Here is a 19,586-nt window from a genome sequence, read left to right on the forward strand (position 1 = left end):
GATGGGTGGATGGATGGATGGATGGGTGGAATGGATGGATGGATGGATGGATGGATGGATGGATGGATGGATGGAATGGATGGATGGATGGGTGGATGGATGGGTGGGTGGGTGGGTGGGTGGGTGGGTGGGTGGATGGATGGGTGGGTGGGTGGGTGGGTGGATGGATGGAATGGATGGATGGATGGATGGGTGGGTGGGTGGGTGGGTGGGTGGGTGGGTGGATGGATGGGATGGAATGGATGGAATGGATGGATGGATGGATGGGTGGGTGGGTGGGTGGGTGGACGGACGGACGGACGGACGGACGGACGGACGGACGGACGGACGGACGGACGGACGGATGGATAATACCAATGTATAGAAGTGTACTGTTTTCCTTAAATAGTAACTTTTTCTTTTTCTTTTTTTGTAGGTCCCAAAGGTGAACGAGGTAGGTCTTTGTCTTTCAATTTCTGTATTATTTATGCATTGTTTAAAACCCATTTTGGGCGGGAACACCTTTTGGTGTTAGCATTATGTTATGCTTTAGCTATTGAAAAATAACGGGTCCATTTGGTTCCATTTGTACACCCTCAGTGGTTTTACAATATAAATTGGGGTACCAGAGATAGAACTGCCATTAAATCGTGGGTCCGTAGCATAATGCGTGTGAAACTGGGGGTCCATGAAATTAATATGTTTCGGAATCACTGCTAGAGCCGTAAAAATCCTCCCTTATCAGGGTCACTGGCATATGTTTTCAAATGGGGGGGGTCTGATAAATAATTGATTTGGCCTAATAAATGTTGCTCAAGTGTGTTGTTGTGAGCTTCAGTGAGCGGCCGAGTATAAATGAAGCATTAGTCACGCCTGTGTCGTTATTGCCACAGCAACCAAAGCAGATGTGTGGCGATTGTCTGAATAGCCTAAACTACACTAAACTGATCCGATCACTAGCAAATAACATTGTGGACAGTCACCCCTAAAGGGGAGGCATCCTTTGGATAGACATAAGGTTGGTGAGGGGTGTGTTAAAACGACCGGATTAAGGTTGGTGAGGGGTGCGTTAAAACGACCGGATTAAGGTTGGTGAGGGGTGCGTTAAAACGACCGGATTAAGGTCTGTGAGGGGTGCGTTAAAACGACCGGATTAAGGTTGGTGAGGGGTGCGTTAAAACGACCGGATTAAGGTTGGTGAGGGGTGCGTTAAAACGACCGGATTAAGGTTGGTGAGGGGTGCGTTAAAACGACCGGATTAAGGTTGGTGAGGGGTGCGTTAAAACGACCGGATTAAGGTTGGTGAGGGGTGCGTTAAAACGACCGGATTAAGGTTGGTGAGGGGTGCGTTAAAACGACCGGATTAAAGTTGGTGAGGGGTGCGTTAAAACGACCCGATTAAGGTTGGTGAGGGGTGCGTTAAAACGACCGGATTAAGGTTGGTGAGGGGTGCGTTAAAACGACCGGATTAAGGTTGGTGAGGGGTGCGTTAAAACGACCCGATTAAGGTTGGTGAGGGGTGCGTTAAAACGACCGGATTAAGGTTGGTGAGGGGTGCGTTAAAACGACCGGATTAAGGTTGGTGAGGGGTGCGTTAAGGGTTAGGTTTAGGTGTGCTGCCCCGTGGGAGGTTAGGGTTAGGGTGAGGGTTTGAGATATAGGTTGTAGGACTAATGACTGGTCTAACCAATGAGACCACATGTAATAACAGTCAGTCAACATTGTGGAATGTCAGTCATAAAGATCACATTAATAACAGTTAGCCACATTTAGTAACAATCAGATATTATTTTGCTGTCTGAACAAATAAGCCTGTATGTCGTGCTCAGGTCTGCCCGGTGCTGACGCTCACGTGCCCAAGCTGTCCTTCTCGGCTGCTCTCACCATCCCCATGGAGAGAGCTGCCACCATCGTCTTTGACAAGGTCTTTGTCAACGAGGGAGACTTCTATGATCCAAGGACAGGTAGGACTCGCAAGGGAAAAGCTCTACTACATTTTCTATTAAGTAATTAGTCTAATTAGTTTGACTCCAGCATACTCAGACATCACCCCACACCACAGCTATACAGTCAGCACCGTTTTACTGAGGTTAAAGGTTAGGAAGAAGGATAGGTGTAACCTTTGACCCATTTTGGGCGGGAACACCTTTTGGTGTTAGCATTATGTTATGCTTTAGCTATTGAAAAATAGCAGATCTACAAGCTCGTAGCGCGCCACTCGGTGGCGCGCTACGAGCTTGTAGGTGTGCTTGTAGGTGTGCTATTTTTGAAAAATCGAAGAACCACTGACATAGAAACATAGCTTTTTCAGAAAACTGTCAGGATATAGAAGACATTTTTAGAATCTGATCTCAGGTCAAAATGGGTTAAGCATAGTTTACTTAGGTTAGTTTGCTTAGGCTGAGCAGTTCTGCGCCCGGGGGGTGACTTTATTTTGAGGCAAGCTTTCCAGTATTGGACTAAAAGCTGCTAGAGGATTTCAGAGGCTAAAAATATCTGCTTTCTGCCACCATGAAAATCTCCTTGTGCAATCTCTTCTCCTGCACGAACAAAAGGGCATTGTATTGCCTTTTATAGGAACTTTTAGCCTCTCAGCTAGGAAGGCTGCTATGCAGAAGAAAAACACAGTGCATACTAGGGCATTCACTTCTAGTCATTTTTACTAGTTGACTAGTCGACTAGTAAACTAGTTTAACTACCTATTGTGTAAAAAAAAAAGGAAACATTTTATCAATTAGTCAACTAGTACCAACAAGGTCGACTAGTGGATTTACTAGTCGACTAGTAAACTAGTCGACTAGTTGCTTAATGCCCTAGTGCATACGCCAGTGACATCGCCCACACCACAGCTGTACCGCCAGCCTACTGTACCTACTGTACGCGCTAACTCCTGTGTTCCTCAGGTGTGTTCACCGCTCCCGTGGATGGGCGTTACTTCTTCAGCGCCATCCTGACGGGCCACAAGAACGAGAAGATCGAGGCGGTCCTGTCCAAGTCCAACTACGGCATGGCCCGGGTGGACTCCGGCGGCTACCAGCCCGAGGGCCTGGAGAACAAGCCCGTGGCCGAGGCCAAGGTCACGCCCGGGTCGCTGGCCGTGTTCAACATCATCCTGGCGCTCCAGGCCAGGGACACCGTGTGCATCGACCTGGTCATGGGCAAGCTGGCGCACTCCGTGGAACCCCTCACCATCTTCAGCGGAATGCTGCTTTATGAAGACATGTGATTCACCCCCCCCAATCCCCCCCCCCCCCCCCCCCTGAAGGAGGGACAGACTCATGATGTCACCAACCTACCTTACTTCTCTTCCTGGACCTTTTGCGAAGGACACACAAGGAATGGAGTGAGAGAGGATGGTGGCAACAGGAAGGAACAAATGAAGAGAGAGAGAGAGAGAGAGAGAGAGAGAGAGAGAGAGAGAGAGAGAGAGATGCATGGTATTGTAGGACTTTCACTAAGTCCATGTGTTCATAGTGATGTCTGGTTTATAGAAGCAACAAACAAGCAAAACGACGGGACCAGAGAATGTGAACCACTGACTTTTTACCCCCCATTAGTTGACATTGTTAACAAAAGGTAAACAGGAACTAATGGCATAATGTATGACGTCACGTCGGCCTTGTATCATTCGTGGCTTTAAGAGAACGCTGACGTGTTCCGATGAGAACCGATGAACAAGTTTGACAACGGGATATAGAACAGGAACTGAGCAGAGACTTTTTTGTCCTTCGTATTCTAACCGATCGTCCAGCATTTTTTGTGATAATGTGTCCTCCACACAGATTTGTACTACTGCAGGAATTTTATATTGTGTTTGTTTTTTCTATAATTATTTTAATAATAATGCCTTTATAAGTCACTCCAGGTATGGGTTATGAGTACAAATAGCTCATCGATGTACCAAAGATGACCACGAGGCCTCCATGCCTTTCCCATGTAGCCGTCTTGCTGCAAAAGTGCTATCCTGCCAAAGAGCCATGGCCTGCGTTCTGAAGATTCAACACGAGGGTTAGGGTTAGGGTTTAGAACTCCAGAAGCAGTTGTGCCTTTTTTTTTAAAATCACAGCTACGTTGGTTTTCTCTTTATGACTTAACGTGTGTTCCCCGAGAAGCACTATTAACCACTTAAGTCCTGTTTCAAAAAATGCAAGAAAATAGCTTATAGATGTGCTATTTTAACTATTTTTTGAATTGTTGACATCTTTTATTTTTTTATCGACACATTTGTAAAAGAACAAAAAAAGAAGAAGAAGAAGAAGAAGTAGAAGAAGAAGAAAAATAAAGTACAGCAGACCACTGTGGTCCATTACACATTCGACAACAACAAACATGCAACACTCAAACTGGACAAGAAAAAACAAAGAAGAAAAAAAAGAAAAGGCAATTCATGATGTATGTGGTTACGTATACTTTGTCATACAATGGTGTCGCTCACCAAAAATAGGATTTTCAAGTCTGTTACTTTTTCCAGTGAGCAACGCCATCGTGCAAAACGGTATATAAACACTATAAATGATTACTCTTTAGGCATGTTGTGCCCGCCGGGGTCTTTGTTTTAAAGCTATAGCCGTGTTCTACAACTGCAACATTATCCCACGGTTGCTGTGCAGCTGTTAAAACCCCCTTTGAAGTGCAATGCTGCTTTGGTTACAAAGGTTTTTTGTTTTTTTAACATCTCTGAATGTTTTAAATAATGCTAAGCTCTCAGCTCTTCTTGGCAAGATACAGCAATCTGTCGTTTTCCATTGAGCATAATGGCGGAAACAAGACACTAGTGATGCAACAAGGGGCTTTTATAGTTTTTTAATCAATTTTGACCTGGGAACGATTCTATAAATGTCTTCTAAATCCTGACAGTTTTCTGAAAAAGCTGTTTCTATGTCAGTCGTTCTTCGATTTTTCAAAAATAGCAGACCTACAAGCTCGTAGCGCGCCACTCGGTGGCGCGCTATGAGCTTGTAGATCTGTTATTTTTCAATAGCTAAAGCATAGCATAATGCTAACACCAAAAGGGGTTCCCGCCCAAAATGGGTTAAGTACAGGCCCAACACCAACGGTTTAAGTTTTGAGGATAAACCCAAAGTTAATTTAAAGAGCTATAGTCTGGTGGTGGAGCACGGCGAAAAGAGAAGGAAGGTCACTTCTTATAGCTTGGCTGTCGCTGGTTTTGTTGTTCCATTGAAATGAATTCACATTGTCAAAGTGTTTTGTTTGTTTGTTTAATTAAGGTGCACCTTTATTGCTCTTTGTATAATGCGTGTTGTATTATCCCGGCCATGTGGCTTTTGGTGCAAAATGTCCAACATTTATTGAACACATTTTGCCACACATGTAAGATAGATCAAAATGGAAAAAAACATCCAACAAAGAAGCATAATAATGAGTACCACAGACGAAAAACAGTCTAAGTCCAAATTTCATTCTGACCCCTCCGCGAAAAGGCCTCGTTGTCCTGAACCCTTATCTATCATTTATACATTATGGATCAATAGTGTGGACTTAGACTGTTTTTCGTCTGTGGCATTAATTTTATTATAAAACTCAAAGTTCTAAACAACGGAATACAATCATCCCATAACAACAAATGAAATGCCAACGCTGTTTTAGCCACTCCTTAGCATTCCATCCATCAATGCTTTTCAAATCAAAAAAGGAGATTCCATTTGCAGATATGGCTCCCAATAATACACATTATGAAATGTGATCGGTGATCGCCACGACATTCACTATACCCACCTACACAACAGTCACCGTACAGTACAAACCATAACATGGCACATGTCTGGCTTGGTACAGTGCCATGTACATGTACACCAAATTCATATACAGGTATAAGATGCTGTATAAGTCCAAATGATGTGTGTAAATTCAATTAACCCATTTTGACCTGAGATCAGATTCTAAAAATGTCTTCTACATCCTGACAGTTTTCTGAAAAAGCTATGTTTCTATGTCAGTCGTTCTTCGATTTCTCAAAAATAGCAGACCTACAAGCTCGTAGCGCGCCACTCGGTGGCGCGCTATGAGCTTGTAGATCTGCTATTTTTCAATAGCTAAAGCATAACATAATGCTAACACCAAAAGGGGTTCCCGCCTAAAATGGGTTAATGCAATGGCGTTCAAGACAACAGTAGGGGTTGATCTGTCTCCTTCATTTCAGCAGCTTGGCCTCGGTTACCAGATGACAGATGTTGACGGCACAGAATCCATCTTTGCTCAGTTGTTCTCAAAGCGGGGGTCCTGCAGCCCCTTTTAGGGCAGTGGTTCTCAACCAGTGGTCCGGGGACCACCAGTGGTCCTCGAGGGGGGTTCCAGGTGGTCCCCATGCTAATTAAATGATGGCGAATTGGTAACCAAATGGACCCTCATAGATCTTGGTTTGATTTGGTTTCATTGTACGCTCTCAGAGTAAAGATAATTGTTAAACATCTGCATTACTTAATTTACAAGAAGTCAACACAATTGAAGAATTGTTGAAATTAAATGAAATTAAATGAAATTAAATGAAATTAAATGAAATTAAATGAAATTAAATGAAATTAAATGATTACTATATTTACCCAGGGTATCTGGGCTAAGCTCAAGAACTTGTTTCCAGCCAGGCCCTGCTCATAGAACATTTCATCGTAGTGGTCCAATGCCTTGTTCAAGGGCACTTCAGCGGTGGTAATTTTAACGTGTCGGACCGCTGATTCGAACTGGCGACCTTCCGGTATCAAGACCGCTCCGCAATCCGTTTGGCAATCCGGCACTCCGTTCGGCCACCGCTGTTATTTTGATTAACGGCTGTTACCTCTCCTAATGGTACCAGCATCAACAACACAGCATGGAATTGTGTACAAAATCCTATCCGTCGACAACAAAATATTCTACGTTTTGCATCTGAGAGGCTAAATGTCAATGAAATGGTGGCCCGCGGCTCATATGCAGAATAAATAATGGACGTGAAAAGGGTTGAAAACCACTGCTCTAGTGGGTTCCAAATGGACCCTTACAGATCTGTAATTGAGAGGAGGGGTACAAATGTGTCCACTCACACGGTTATGGAGGTGCTTGGGGGGGAAAATAAAGTTTGAGAACCACTGGTCTGTCTGTCTATCTATCTCTCTGTCTGTCTATCTATCTCTCTGTCTGTCTATCTATCTATCTATCTATCTATCTATCTATCTATCTATCTATCTATCTATCTATCTATCTATCTATCTATCTATCTATCTATCTATCTATCTATCTATCTATCTATCTATCTCTCTGTCTGTCTGTCTGTCTGTCTGTCTGTCTGTCTGTCTGTCTGTCTGTCTGTCTGTCTGTCTGTCTGTCTATCTATCTCTCTGTCTGTCTATCTATCTATCTATCTATCTATCTATCTATCTATCTATCTATCTATCTATCTATCTATCTATCTATCTATCTATCTATCTCTCTATCTATCTATCTATCTATCTATCTATCTATCTATCTATCTATCTATCTATCTATCTATCTATCTATCTATCTATCTATCTATCTATCTCTCTGTCTGTCTGTCTGTCTGTCTGTCTGTCTGTCTGTCTGTCTGTCTGTCTGTCTGTCTGTCTGTCTGTCTGTCTGTCTGTCTGTCTGTCTATCTATCTATCTATCTATCTATCTATCTGTCATCACATAGGGCCGATTCATACTCCTATTTTACAGCTGTTTCGGCAATGTAGTGCCGAAATGATTTCGGCTCGTCAGAAATTTTCAGTAGCACCGAAGAGCCGACTTTAGGACGGTACCCGCCCCCCCCCCCCCCCGAACCTCAAATGACGTCACATTGTAGGCTCTACAGAGCCGAACCGACTTTTATTCGGCTCTAAAATAGGAGTATGAATCGGCCCTTAGCCTATGACTATATGCACAGACAGGATACGACTAAATGCTCGCCTCTGTGGTGCGGTTCTTGTATTCTTGTATTTGTTTTGCTGAGAATAAGGTTAGAAATAAGTTTAGGGTTAGGCATAGTTTTACTGGGGTTAAGTTTAGGAATAGGGTTAGGGTTTTGGCACCATTTTACTCAGGTTAAGGTTAGGAATAAGGTTATGGGGGCACGGTGGCACAGTTGGTAGTGCTGTCGCCTCACAGCTAGAAGGTCCTGGGTTCGATTCCCGCCAGGGACGCTGTGGGTGCTTGCGGCGTGTCTCCTCCTCCGCGTCAGCAGTGCCCATACCCGAGGCGGGGTTGGCGAAAGGGCCTTTCTGTGTGGAGTTTGCATGTTCTCCCCGTGTCCCCTAGGGTAGGTACCCTCACAAAAAACATGCAGTAATCCTGGTCTCTAAACTGCCTCCCACTGGCCAGCCGGGGCGCCTGATGGAGGGGAAAGGAACTGGTTGGAATAACGTGTTCCTTCCACGCTCTACGTCCAACCAGGGAAACTCCCCCCTGTCAGGTGTAAAGGAGCAACTTGGACACTCAGGCATGAAGGAAGCATGAGTTAAAGTCTGTTGCTCTCCCCATGGCGACTAGGTTGGCGGAGGGTGTGTAGAGCCCAGGATCACATTAGATAATTGACACAGGGGTGAAAAATGGGTTACAAAATCGTGGGATAAAAATTATATATAAAAAGGAATAAGGTTATATTTAAGCACAGTTTACTTAGATTACGTTTACTAATAGGCTACCAGGCTGAGCAGTTCCGCCGGCTCTACGCCCGGGGTGACTGTGTTTTGTGGCAAGCTTTCCAGTATTGGACTAAACCATTAACATCCTATGGGAGGCAAAGATGTAAAAAATGTCAATCTTTCCTTATGCTTTAAGTAACATGTGACATGTCAAACTAGGGGGTTTTCATAATAAGTTTTGCACAAAATACGCTCCTTGGGCTAAAAACAGCCATATAGCGACTTGCCCAAAATGTGCTGACCTCATCACATTTGTGCTGACCTCATCACATTTGTGCTGACCTCATCACATTTGTGCTGACCTCATCACATTTGTCATGATTGCAATGGCCCAAGGAGTGTTTTGTGTAGCCTGGCGCGGCCAGACTCATAGCGAGGGTTCACTGATGTTTCCTGAAGAATCTTCAGTGAATCCCCGCTATGAGGCTGGCCAAGCCAGGCTATGTTTTGTGTGCAAAACTAATGCTTGTCACATGCTGCTTAAAGCAAAAGGAAAGTTTGACCTATAAAATAAATTGCCCAATACCAACAGCCGGTCAGCAAGTGGATTCATGAATGTATGTAAATAGACAATATTTTAGGCCAATACTATAAAAATACTATATACCAAATTTCCCACTTTAAACGAAAGAAGCCTGTCGGCTGCCGGACTATTGTGCAATATCTTCTCCACGAACAAAAGGCCATTTTATTGCCTTTTATAGGAACTTTAGCTCAGCTATGAAGGCTGCTATGCAGAAGAAATACACAGTGCCTACGTGGCACGCCAGTGTAAGCTTACAGTAGAGGATGGAGTTATGCATAACCCACTACACTACGGTGAGACTCCAAGGGAAACATTTTGGGATGAAGACCTGATAAAAATATAGTCTCTATAAGTAGGCTACAGGGGTTTTCAACCAGTGGTCCGGGGACCACCAGTGATCCTTGAAGGGATCCCAGGTGGTCCCAAGCTAAATGATTTAGAGTTGGTAACCAAATGGACCCGTATTAGATCTTTCACTCTTGAGAGCAGTACAATGAATTACGGGTCCATTTGGTTTCATTTTACGCTCTCGAGAGATTATTGTTAAGCATCTGCATGACTTAATTTACAAGAAGTCTACAGTCTACACAATTAGAGAATGTATAGAATATTTGTTATTTTGATCAACGTTTGCCTGTTATCTCATATGGTACCATCATCAATATAGCATGGAATTGTGGACAAAATCGTATCCAATGATAACAAAATATGAGGCAAAATTGGGGCTAAATGTCATCAAATCTGTGGTTAAAATGCAGAATTAACAATGGGCCTTGATATGAAAACCACGTCTTATATTGTCACTGTGGGGCAATTTTCCACTATTTTAAAAATAATTTTAAAAAGGAGCAATTTCAGACATATAGGCCTACAGGGTTTCCACCCGACCCGATCGTTTCTGTAGTGCAGTGCATGGTCGCCCCCCAGTGGTGGAATTACAGTACTGTTACCTCAGTACATTTTAGGTACTTCACTGGAGTATAAATGTTTTAATACTTTATACTTCTACTCCACTACCTGTCAGAGGCAAATGATGTACTTTATTTGACAGCTTTGGCTACAAGATACTTTGCAGATTTAGATTATCATTACAAAACAATGTAGGCTATCTTGTATGTTTTGAAAAACATACATTAACCAATTAAGCCCTATTTTACTTTTCATCTATTCAGAAATAGCTGATCTACAAGCTCACAATTCTTATGCCAGACTTGAGTACTTTTACTTATACTGCAAGTACATTTTGATGCCACTTTTGTACTTTTACCCAAATCAGATATCCAGGCCTTTTACTTGTAACAGTATTTTTTATGTTGTGGTATTGCTGCTTTTGCTTTAGTAAAACAAAACAAATCAGATTACTTCTTCCACCACTGGTCCCCCCCTCCCCCGCGCGCACCCTTCAGCCACACAAACTAGAACTGTTGCCAAGGGTAACAGAAAGGCAGCCAATTATAAACAAAGTGCCCTGCTTTCCTTTAAAAAGACAATTTGCTGTCATTAATGGAGAGAGATAGTAGTGTTTACATAGGGCTGTAAATATGATGCATTAAAGGACCACTTCACCACTTTTCAACCTATCTTCATATAATAGGTCCTCACTAATAAATGATAAAATGGCACGATTTTCTTCTACTCAGTCTGTGTCTCATAGGAGGGCTGTGGGCAGTTTAGAAACCGTCCTCCAGTGACATCATCATTAGGCAGACTTATTTTTAAACAAGATTTTTTTACAAAAATGTTTAGATTTTCATTATCGTGAGAACGATTGCTTCCATTTTCGCATTGCAACTTTTCAGGACTAGAAAGCCAGCAGTTTCTATTAGCTTGGATTCCCCATCGATGATGTCACTGGAGGACGGTTTCTGAACTGCCCACTATGAGACACAGAACTGCGCCATTTGAGACACAAAAACTGCGCCATTTGTTCATGATTATTAGTGAGGCTGAGGACCTATTATATGAAGATAGGTTGAAAAGTGGTGAAGTGGTCCTTTAAGGAGGGAGATAGGAGTGTTTACACATGACACGGCTGTAAATAGGATAACCGACCCACATTCAGGAGTTATGATAAGTCACAGACGTGGGAGTCCAACATGGGCAGGCCTGAAAGAGTTAATTCATAGGAAAGGAGATGTGGTGGACATGGCCACTTCCAAATAAGCCTTTATTTTGCAATGCAAATGTGTTGCATTTGCATTGATTATTGTATTTTATGAAATGTAGCTGTTTTAAGCATGGAGGGGTTAATATCTATATAAAAATGCTCTATTCTGAAATCAAATGTACATATCCACATTCATGGATAAACACCCTAGAAAGAAACTTTTATGCATTTAGATCTCAAAAGATATCTTTTATGGGATGTCGGGGATTTCGAGCATGATTGAGTTAATATGCATTAATCAATAATGCATTAATCATAAATCAAATATAATCTGCATATCCACATTCATAAACACGGTAGAAAGCAAATTTGATGCATTTAGACCAAGTATTTTGCATTAAATATCAGGTATTTGTTAGTGTTTCGTGCATTAAGGGGTAAATAACTAAAAATGCTCAAGGGATATCATTGGGCACCCTCTTGAACTATTAAAGGTGACCCCAAGCTACAAATATCAGTTGAGAAGAAAACGTCGTCGTCCCCCCCCCCCCGGCTCCCGAACTATGATGTGTGAAAACATAGCAATGGAAATTTGGGGCATGACTCCACTCCACACCACCTCCCAAATCTAATATAGGATGTACCCACACCTTCCTATATGGTTCGGTAGTCAATTGACTAGCGACTACCCAGCTAGCAGAAGAATGGTGGCGGGTCATCGGCCCACCCAACTGTAGGACTAGGAAGACATGACCTCTGATAGCACACTGTAATGTGCATGGTCCTTGGTGGCATGCGCTTCACAGTTCATGCCTGCAACTCCCTCCCTCACCCCACGCTATAATACAATGTTATTCTAACGGATCTACAGTAATAAAGGAGAACAGACACATGAACTTTTATTTCTTATTGTAATGGATCTAGTAAAAGAAAAACAGTATGAACTTTTATTTATTGTTTTATTTAAAGTGACAACATCAAACTGTCTTTGTAAATAATGAAGCCTACTCCAAACAATTGCTGTTTTCTATCCCATTATAAAATTGTAAGAGTGAAATGATTGTGTTTTAGCTCCTTAAGCCATTCTGGACGGGAACCCCTTTTGGTGTTTTAACTAAGCATTATGTTATACTTTAGCTATTGAAAAATAGCAGATCTACAAGCTCATAGCGCGCCACCGAGTGGCGCGCTACGAGCTTGTAGGTCTGCTATTTTTGAAAAAACTTGAAAATGCGGCACAAATCTTTGAATATATATTCTTTCAGAAGACTTTTTTTTTTATTTCGACGTCAGGCCTAAATGCAGGGTTAAAACACCAAAAGGGGTTCCCGCCCAGAATGGGTTGGAGGCAGTAGCTTACTCTGAGTCAAGTCAGCATCGCTGCAAACTTTGGCTAAAGGAATTACCAACAGTTCATACTAGCGTTAGCAGGGGAATGAGGTGAATCCTCCAAACGTCAATCATTTAAGTGTGCAAATTAGTATCGCGTCAGGTTATTAGAATGTCAACAAACATTTCTCACAGGCAGACGGAAAGGAAAATATATATTTAGCAAAAAATAAAAGACACAAGATAAGAAATGTAACTGTATGTAACTAATATGCACTAATCTGAACTCAAATTAAAACGAGCACAATAACGTAAATATAAAAAGTGCTATGACTACATAAAATGCAATTCTAGTGCTGTCTACGTAACATGCTATAAGTCTGTATAAAATGCTATCTAAGTCTACATGAAGTGCTATCTAAGGGGCTATGGGCAAGATGCAATGGTGCCTGTCATCACATAAAATACAATTTCACTGCATTTTTACACAATTACTTTGATTAGTGGCGATAAACAAGTGTGCACAACATGTGTGGACATGGAAAAGCTCTCATGGAAACATTATTCTAAGTAGTCTTATTATACTGTATTCTTTGTTCTGTATAGTATTTACTGTATGAAGGCTCACTATGTCAGGGGTTCCCAAACTTTTTTAGACCAGGTACCCCTTTTGGGGTAGACATTTTTCCAGGTACCCCCTCATCTGAAGCGACCGCAGAAACCTTTCAAGTGTCCTGAGTCTTTTTGTTGTTTCTGCAGCATGCGTCCTGCTGTTACTGTTTGAGGTCACGACAGGTTGACTGATGTTGTAGTTTTAGTAATCATGTCAGCTATTGGCCCAAAGCAAACATGGGAGAAACACAATGAACAACACAAAAAATACATTTATTGCGCAACTTGGCAGAAATGACCACGTAGATAAACATAATTTTAATGTTAAAAAAAGTTAAACTTTTTTTTCCTGGGAATTATTTCGGGTACCCCCTGGCTATGCGTCGCGTACCCCACTTTGGGAAGCGCTGCACTATGTGGTTGGGGTCAGTAGATGGATTAGCTCTTCCAAAGAGAAGTAACCATATCTGTCGCACCAGAGAAGACTTTTAGTGGAGCCTTCGCTACCTCCACCACGCCTCCCTTTATTTCTGCTCCCGCTATGCCTACAAGAACCTCTGGAAGATCAGATCCCTTTATTCTCTGGCTCCTATCACGATCATCTCCGTATTCCACGGCACTTTTGACCATGCCCACAGGAACATCCACCACGGCCTTAACCAGCCCAACTGCTGCACCACCTACTAAAGCTGGAACCGTCATCACCACCTGTTATATTTCCCCACCTGCCACTTCTTCTCTTGCCTTTTCTTCTCTTCCTCCTCCCTTCTCTTCCTATCTTGTTCCTCCTGTCTCTTCCTGTCTTCCTCTCGTTTCCTCTCCTCCTCTCTCTTTTCTTCCCCTCGTCTCCTCTCCCACTCCCTCTTCTCCTCCTCTCTGCTCTGTCTGTCCTCTTCGCGTCTCTTCCTGTCTTGTTCATCGGACCTCGCTCTGTCCTCCTCTGTCCTCCTCTCGAACTCCATCTTGTCCGCCTCTCTCCTCTGTCTCTCCTCCTCTGCTTTCTGTCTGCTCTCGTCCTCAAACCTCCTCCTGTCCTCCTCGCGCCTCTGGCTCTCTTGTCTCTCCCACTCCATTCTCATGGCCTCCTCTCTCTGCCTCTGTACCTCCTGCCTTTTCCTTTCCTCCTCCTGCTGTTTCATCTCTTCCTCCCTCCTCTTTCTCTCTGCCTCCTCTTGGATCCTTCTCTGGGCCTCCAAGTACATCTGATCTGTGTAATGCTGTCCACCGTTGGCCACTACCATCCTGTCAATCTTGGCTAGCAGACGGGTCACCTGTGTCCGCTCTTTCTTTCTGTTCTCAAAAGCATGGTACCTTCCCTCACACTCGCTAACCAGCTGCTTAAGTGCTGGGCTTTTCTCTATATAATCCTCCACGGGTATGTCGATGGCGTCTTCACCGGTGAACAGAACCAATGAGTACTTCAACGCCAGCTTGGAGAAGTTCTCCTGAATCCACCTCATGGTCATCCGCTCCTCTTCGGTGAACCTTGTTCCCAGCCTGATCACCAGCAGGAAGACGTGCGGACCGGGCACGGTCAGGTACACGCACCTCACGATCTCCTCCTTCAGCTGCTCGTTGGTCAGCGACGTGTCGAAGAGCCCAGGCGTGTCGACCACCACCACCTTTCTTCCCGACACTTTGCTTTCAGATCTACTGGCCTGCCGGGTCACCGATTCAGGCGAGGCTTCCTCGACAAACTCCTCACTTCCCAGGATGGTGTTCGCCGAGGCACTCTTGCCCACGCCGGTCTTACCCAGCAGCACGATACGCACTTCGGATCCAGCTGCTGACACAAATGATAGTGTGTTGTAGGTATAGAGGATATTATTATGACAGGATCACAAAGGGAAAAAAAGTGTTTGATATAAGTCGGCCTCCTGGTGGCGCTCTAAAAGGCAGATGTGAAAAAGGCAGGCCAGACGTTTTTCCTTGGCCTCTAAGGAGTGTGCATACAAAGTTGTACTCGGCCTGTGATTGAACATATGCAAACCGCGTCCATCTTGCCAGCAAGATGAAGAATTCGTCCAAAATATAATTTAGCTATTGAAAAATAGCAGATCTACAAGCTCATAGCGCGCCACCGAGTGGCGCGCTACGAGCTTGTAGGTCTGCTATTTTTGAAAAATCGTGAAAATATTTATTTCAGAAAACTGGCGGATTTAGAAGAAATCTTTTAAATTTCGAGGTCAGGCCTAAATGGGTTAAACAACGTGAAACTCACCAACATTGCAGCTGTACGAAAAGCTTGAATTATCCTCGTTCTATCCGCAAAGCGTTTGTGTTTGTGTCTAAGTGTTGGAGTTTGGAAGTGCTCGTCAAAGTCACTGAACGCCGGCCCTGCGTACTGTGCGTAGCACCTGTTTCAAGTTTGCACATAATGCAGGAGGCAGCAGGTATTATGTTGCTTTACTGATAACGAGCGCTTCCAAACTCTGACACTTAACAGATAATCAGCCGCAAGGTATTTCTTGACAAGAATTAGCTCATAAAATGTCTACGGTGGATTTTTATGAAACAAACACTTTGCAGATATAAAGAGGATATTTCAAGCTTTTCGTAAAGCTGCAATGTTGCCGAGTTTGACATTGTTTAATACAATCAGATGGGACTTTTCAGTTTGGATGTATGGGCTGTCAATGGGAAATTGCACCTATTGCACATCTGGACTCGATTTCAGGAACCAGACATTGAGAAATATAACATTTATATCGTACAGGGTGGGGCCACCCCACAGAACTGGCATGCATGGTGGGGCGAGAAAAGGACAATTCCGCGCACACACACACACACACACACACACACACACACACACACACACACACACACACACACACACACACACACAGTGAAATCCAGTGTTCACAGTGTCCACAGCGGGAACACCTTCTGAGTGGCAAAAAACTACTTCCTGGCCTTGACAGCCCATGGTTGCATTGAACAACGTTAGTTAAACTCACTTTGCCACTCGATTTGCCACTCACTGTATGCATGCGCATACCCTCTATTGAACTCAGAGAGAGAGTACATGGAGCCAAGTGGATTCCTGCCTGCTGAACTAAGTATTGTTGTATTTTCAAATGACAATAATCAAATGTGAAGAATCTCATCTAAGCTACTATAGGCCTATACCAGAGTTGCTGACACATGCATTGTACTGTAGATGGATGTATTTTGCTTGTGTGCTAACACAGAATATCACTGTCTGTGTTACTGTTACACTTTGCAATGTGTTATCATCATGTTCATTATGTTACATGGATGGTGCCTATAGAGATCACAGTCACAGATCCACAGTCATTCAAACTCTGAGAGTGTAAACATTTACACTCTCAGAGTTAACACTAAGGACTTGACTCTAGTCTGTCCTTTCCTGTCTATAAACATTACAAGTAACTATTATACCTAAACTAAACTCACCCCTGAGTCATCAGCTTTATTGTTTAGTGTATTTGATCATCCTCGCAACAACAGCACCAACACAATTCTACATTAACATAAAGAAACAGTTACATTGTTAGAGGTGATCAAAAGGAAATAGGCAGAAGCTGAAAGCTTATAAGTGCCTATCCTACATACATCAAAACAGGATTATGGTTACTGAAAAAATAGTTTCAGATACTCGGTGACAACGGAACTGCTGGTGTACACATACGACACGTGATTAGGCCTCCTGTCACAATGATTACATTGTGACAGGCCTTTCTTTGTATATTTCAGTTATTTGTCATATCTGCTCTGTGCATTTTTAGATTACCAGGCAAACAAGAAATGTGTTCTTTGTTCATTCCAGCTGTTCAATGCCACAAACAACACAATACATACACGATTGATGGTCAACTTAAAGGTGTAATGGCGACAGGCTTAGCCCTACACGTGATGAGAGCAGGCGGGGTCGAGTGGGAAGGACAATCTCACCTTGGCTCCGTCGTTGCCGCCGGGGCCAGCTGATCCATGGGCTCCGGTGGGTCCGGCAGCACCGGTACCTCCACGCTCACCGGGGAAACCTCTCTCACCCTGTCGGGGGGAGACGGAGAAGGGAGGACGAGGAGGAGAATACCGTAAGGCAAAACACCACAAGATCCAGCTTATGATAATGGATGTTGAAAACTAGTATTTGAGGGGAAGGGTTAAGAGTCCATAATGTCACTCACTCTGGGTCCAGAACTGTAGTACGTCCTCGGGCGACCTTTCTAGTCGACATGGCGTGGGCGAACGTCAAAACCTTTGCTTCTGTAGAACGCCACAACGGTAAGGCCTTCCGGTCTGATCTTCGGATATGTTATAGAGCTCCCCGAGACGCACGCGTGGAACCGTAGTACGTCCTCGGGCGACCTTTCTAGTCGACATGGCGCGGGCGAACGTCAAAACCTTTGCTTCTGTAGAACGCCACAACGGTAAGGCCTTCCGGTCTGATTTTCGGATATGTTATAGAGCTCCCCGAGACGCACGCGTGGAACTGTAGTACGTCCTCGGGCGACTTTCCTAGGAGGCGGGGTCTCGTTTCACTTTTTCAGTCAGGATGCTGTTAAAGTCTATGGGTCTGTGAGCTGTCCGATGCACAGAGCCAAAGTGAAGGACGTTTTGTACGACTGTCGGAGGCGTACATCCAAGAGACCAAACCGTTCGTCTCGGCTAGCTCTCCGACATACCCGAACGTCGGACCGTAATGTTTCATCGTCGCACATCAAAGTCAACAATTTAAAAAAATAGCAGACCTACAAGTGCCGCGCTGAAAAATAGCAGACCTACAAGTGCCGCGCTGAAAAATAGCAGACCTACAAGTGCCACGCTGAAAAATAGCAGACCTACAAGTTCACAGCGCGGCACTCGGTGCCACTTGTAGGTCTGCTATTTTTCAATAGCTAAAGTATAACATAATGCTTAGTTATGTAGCCCTCCCATCAGCCTTACTCACATTAATTATCAGATTAATGAAAAGCATGGGAGGAGCAATACCAAAATTCTCGTTGTCTAGGTTCTCACTAGGGTGACCAAAAAGAGACCTTAGGTAGCCACAGAGACATAACATATACTGTAACTTGAACAACACTAACACTATAAGGTACTATTAGCTCTTGAGCCCCCACCCTGAACACAATCAGAGAATAAACCAAATTATAAATTCACAGACCACAGTACTTTAACTATATTGGTGTTTTTATTCACCCACCAAATCAATTAAAATTCAACAGTCAACCATGTAAATTCCAAAAATGTGTGTAAATAAAATAAATAAATACCCCAGGGTTTTAGTTCTTAAAGTCTATGGTACCATCGTTGGCGCGCATGTTGGAGCTCTTATTATGGCACAGTCAGTGGTCAGTTAATGTCCTTACTTATGTAGCCGGTTTGAGCTCTGCGTTGTGTTTGATGCAGGACAAGGGGACTCTGGCTCACTCTTTAGCCTTTGGCATATTTATTTCTGCACAGAAATAAAGAGACACACACAATGCAGCAGGCATTAGACACAGCCTCTGCATGCAGCACACCAACCCACCTTCTCTCAGCTGGCATCAAAGCAAGAGAGAGAGAGCCAAACATGACTTACAAAAATACAAAACTACAAAATACATAATCTGTCACAAAACATTCACATTACATCACAATACAAATACACTTGAAATGAATAAACCATCGGCTAAACAGTATTTTATATAAAAGGTAAATAAAACACATGTAGTACAACATACAATAGACCATGGGAGCAACATCCCGCACAGCCGCGGTCCAACGTGTCCTCCTCCTCAACTGGCATGCACGTGCGTGCGTGTGCTGCGTGTGGTCTCCTGCACACAGTGAACCAGTTTGTAGTAGTCCCGAAATTGCGGTAAAACAAGCGTTCAGAAAGTGTCACTTAAACTCACTTCGGCAAAACTTAAAACAAAAATAATCCTCAGTTGCAAGTCATACAGCACTAAACTGTCTTCTTTCAAGTGTCAATATATATAGACAAGTTAGGCTAAACCATAGCCAAACAATAGCACACTAACCCACTGAGCCACACAGGCTGTGTTGAGCATTAAGGCCAGGGGAACACAGAGTGTGTGTGTGTGTGTGTGTCAAGACATTTTATTAGCAGCCAACTACACACACCTGTTGCAAGGTGTCACTGTGAGCTCCTCTCCTCTCCTCTCCTCTCCTCTCCTCTCCTATCTAGACAGACACAAAACAGACCTTTAAAACATGTTTTTTAATGTTAATCTTCGTACACTAGAATTATTCTTCATATATAGAGCGTGCCGAATCCAATGGCGCCGGTCTCGGCTTTCCACGACGTTTGCAAAGGTCAAAGTTCAGCCAAAAGACTGCAACGGTGACCTTTTGGGCCAAATTCCTTAAAGAATGGGGTGATAGATATTTAAAAAAATATGTAAGAACCTCCAATATCCATATTCAG

At 43.5% G+C, this 19,586-nt stretch overlaps 2 protein-coding genes across 2 annotated transcripts in view; one reads left to right on the plus strand and one right to left on the minus strand.

The window, feature by feature from the left end:
- LOC306920615 (EMILIN-1-A-like) overlaps window positions 1–4,898 on the plus strand; it is a 109,315-nt gene extending 104,417 nt beyond the window's left edge. The window contains exons 14-16 of the mRNA XM_079497425.1: window positions 416–433; window positions 1,809–1,943; window positions 2,883–4,898. Coding sequence (XP_079353551.1) covers window positions 416–433; window positions 1,809–1,943; window positions 2,883–3,205 — 476 coding nt within the window. The 3' untranslated portion in view covers window positions 3,206–4,898. The remainder of the gene's footprint in view (window positions 1–415; window positions 434–1,808; window positions 1,944–2,882) is intronic.
- On the minus strand, window positions 3,277–17,864 carry LOC306920616 (GTPase IMAP family member 7-like; the record flags this gene model as incomplete). Its single annotated transcript, XM_079497426.1, has 6 exons — window positions 3,277–3,294; window positions 3,881–3,968; window positions 14,114–14,972; window positions 15,428–15,546; window positions 17,105–17,203; window positions 17,839–17,864. The coding sequence occupies 6 exons, from the start codon at window positions 17,862–17,864 to the stop codon at window positions 3,277–3,279; spliced, it is 1,209 nt and encodes a 402-aa protein (XP_079353552.1).
- Window positions 17,865–19,586: the final 1,722 nt, after the last annotated feature.

This window comes from Electrona antarctica (genome assembly GCF_951216825.1).
Source record: "Electrona antarctica genome assembly, chromosome: 3".
NCBI classification, from domain to species: domain Eukaryota; kingdom Metazoa; phylum Chordata; class Actinopteri; order Myctophiformes; family Myctophidae; genus Electrona; species Electrona antarctica.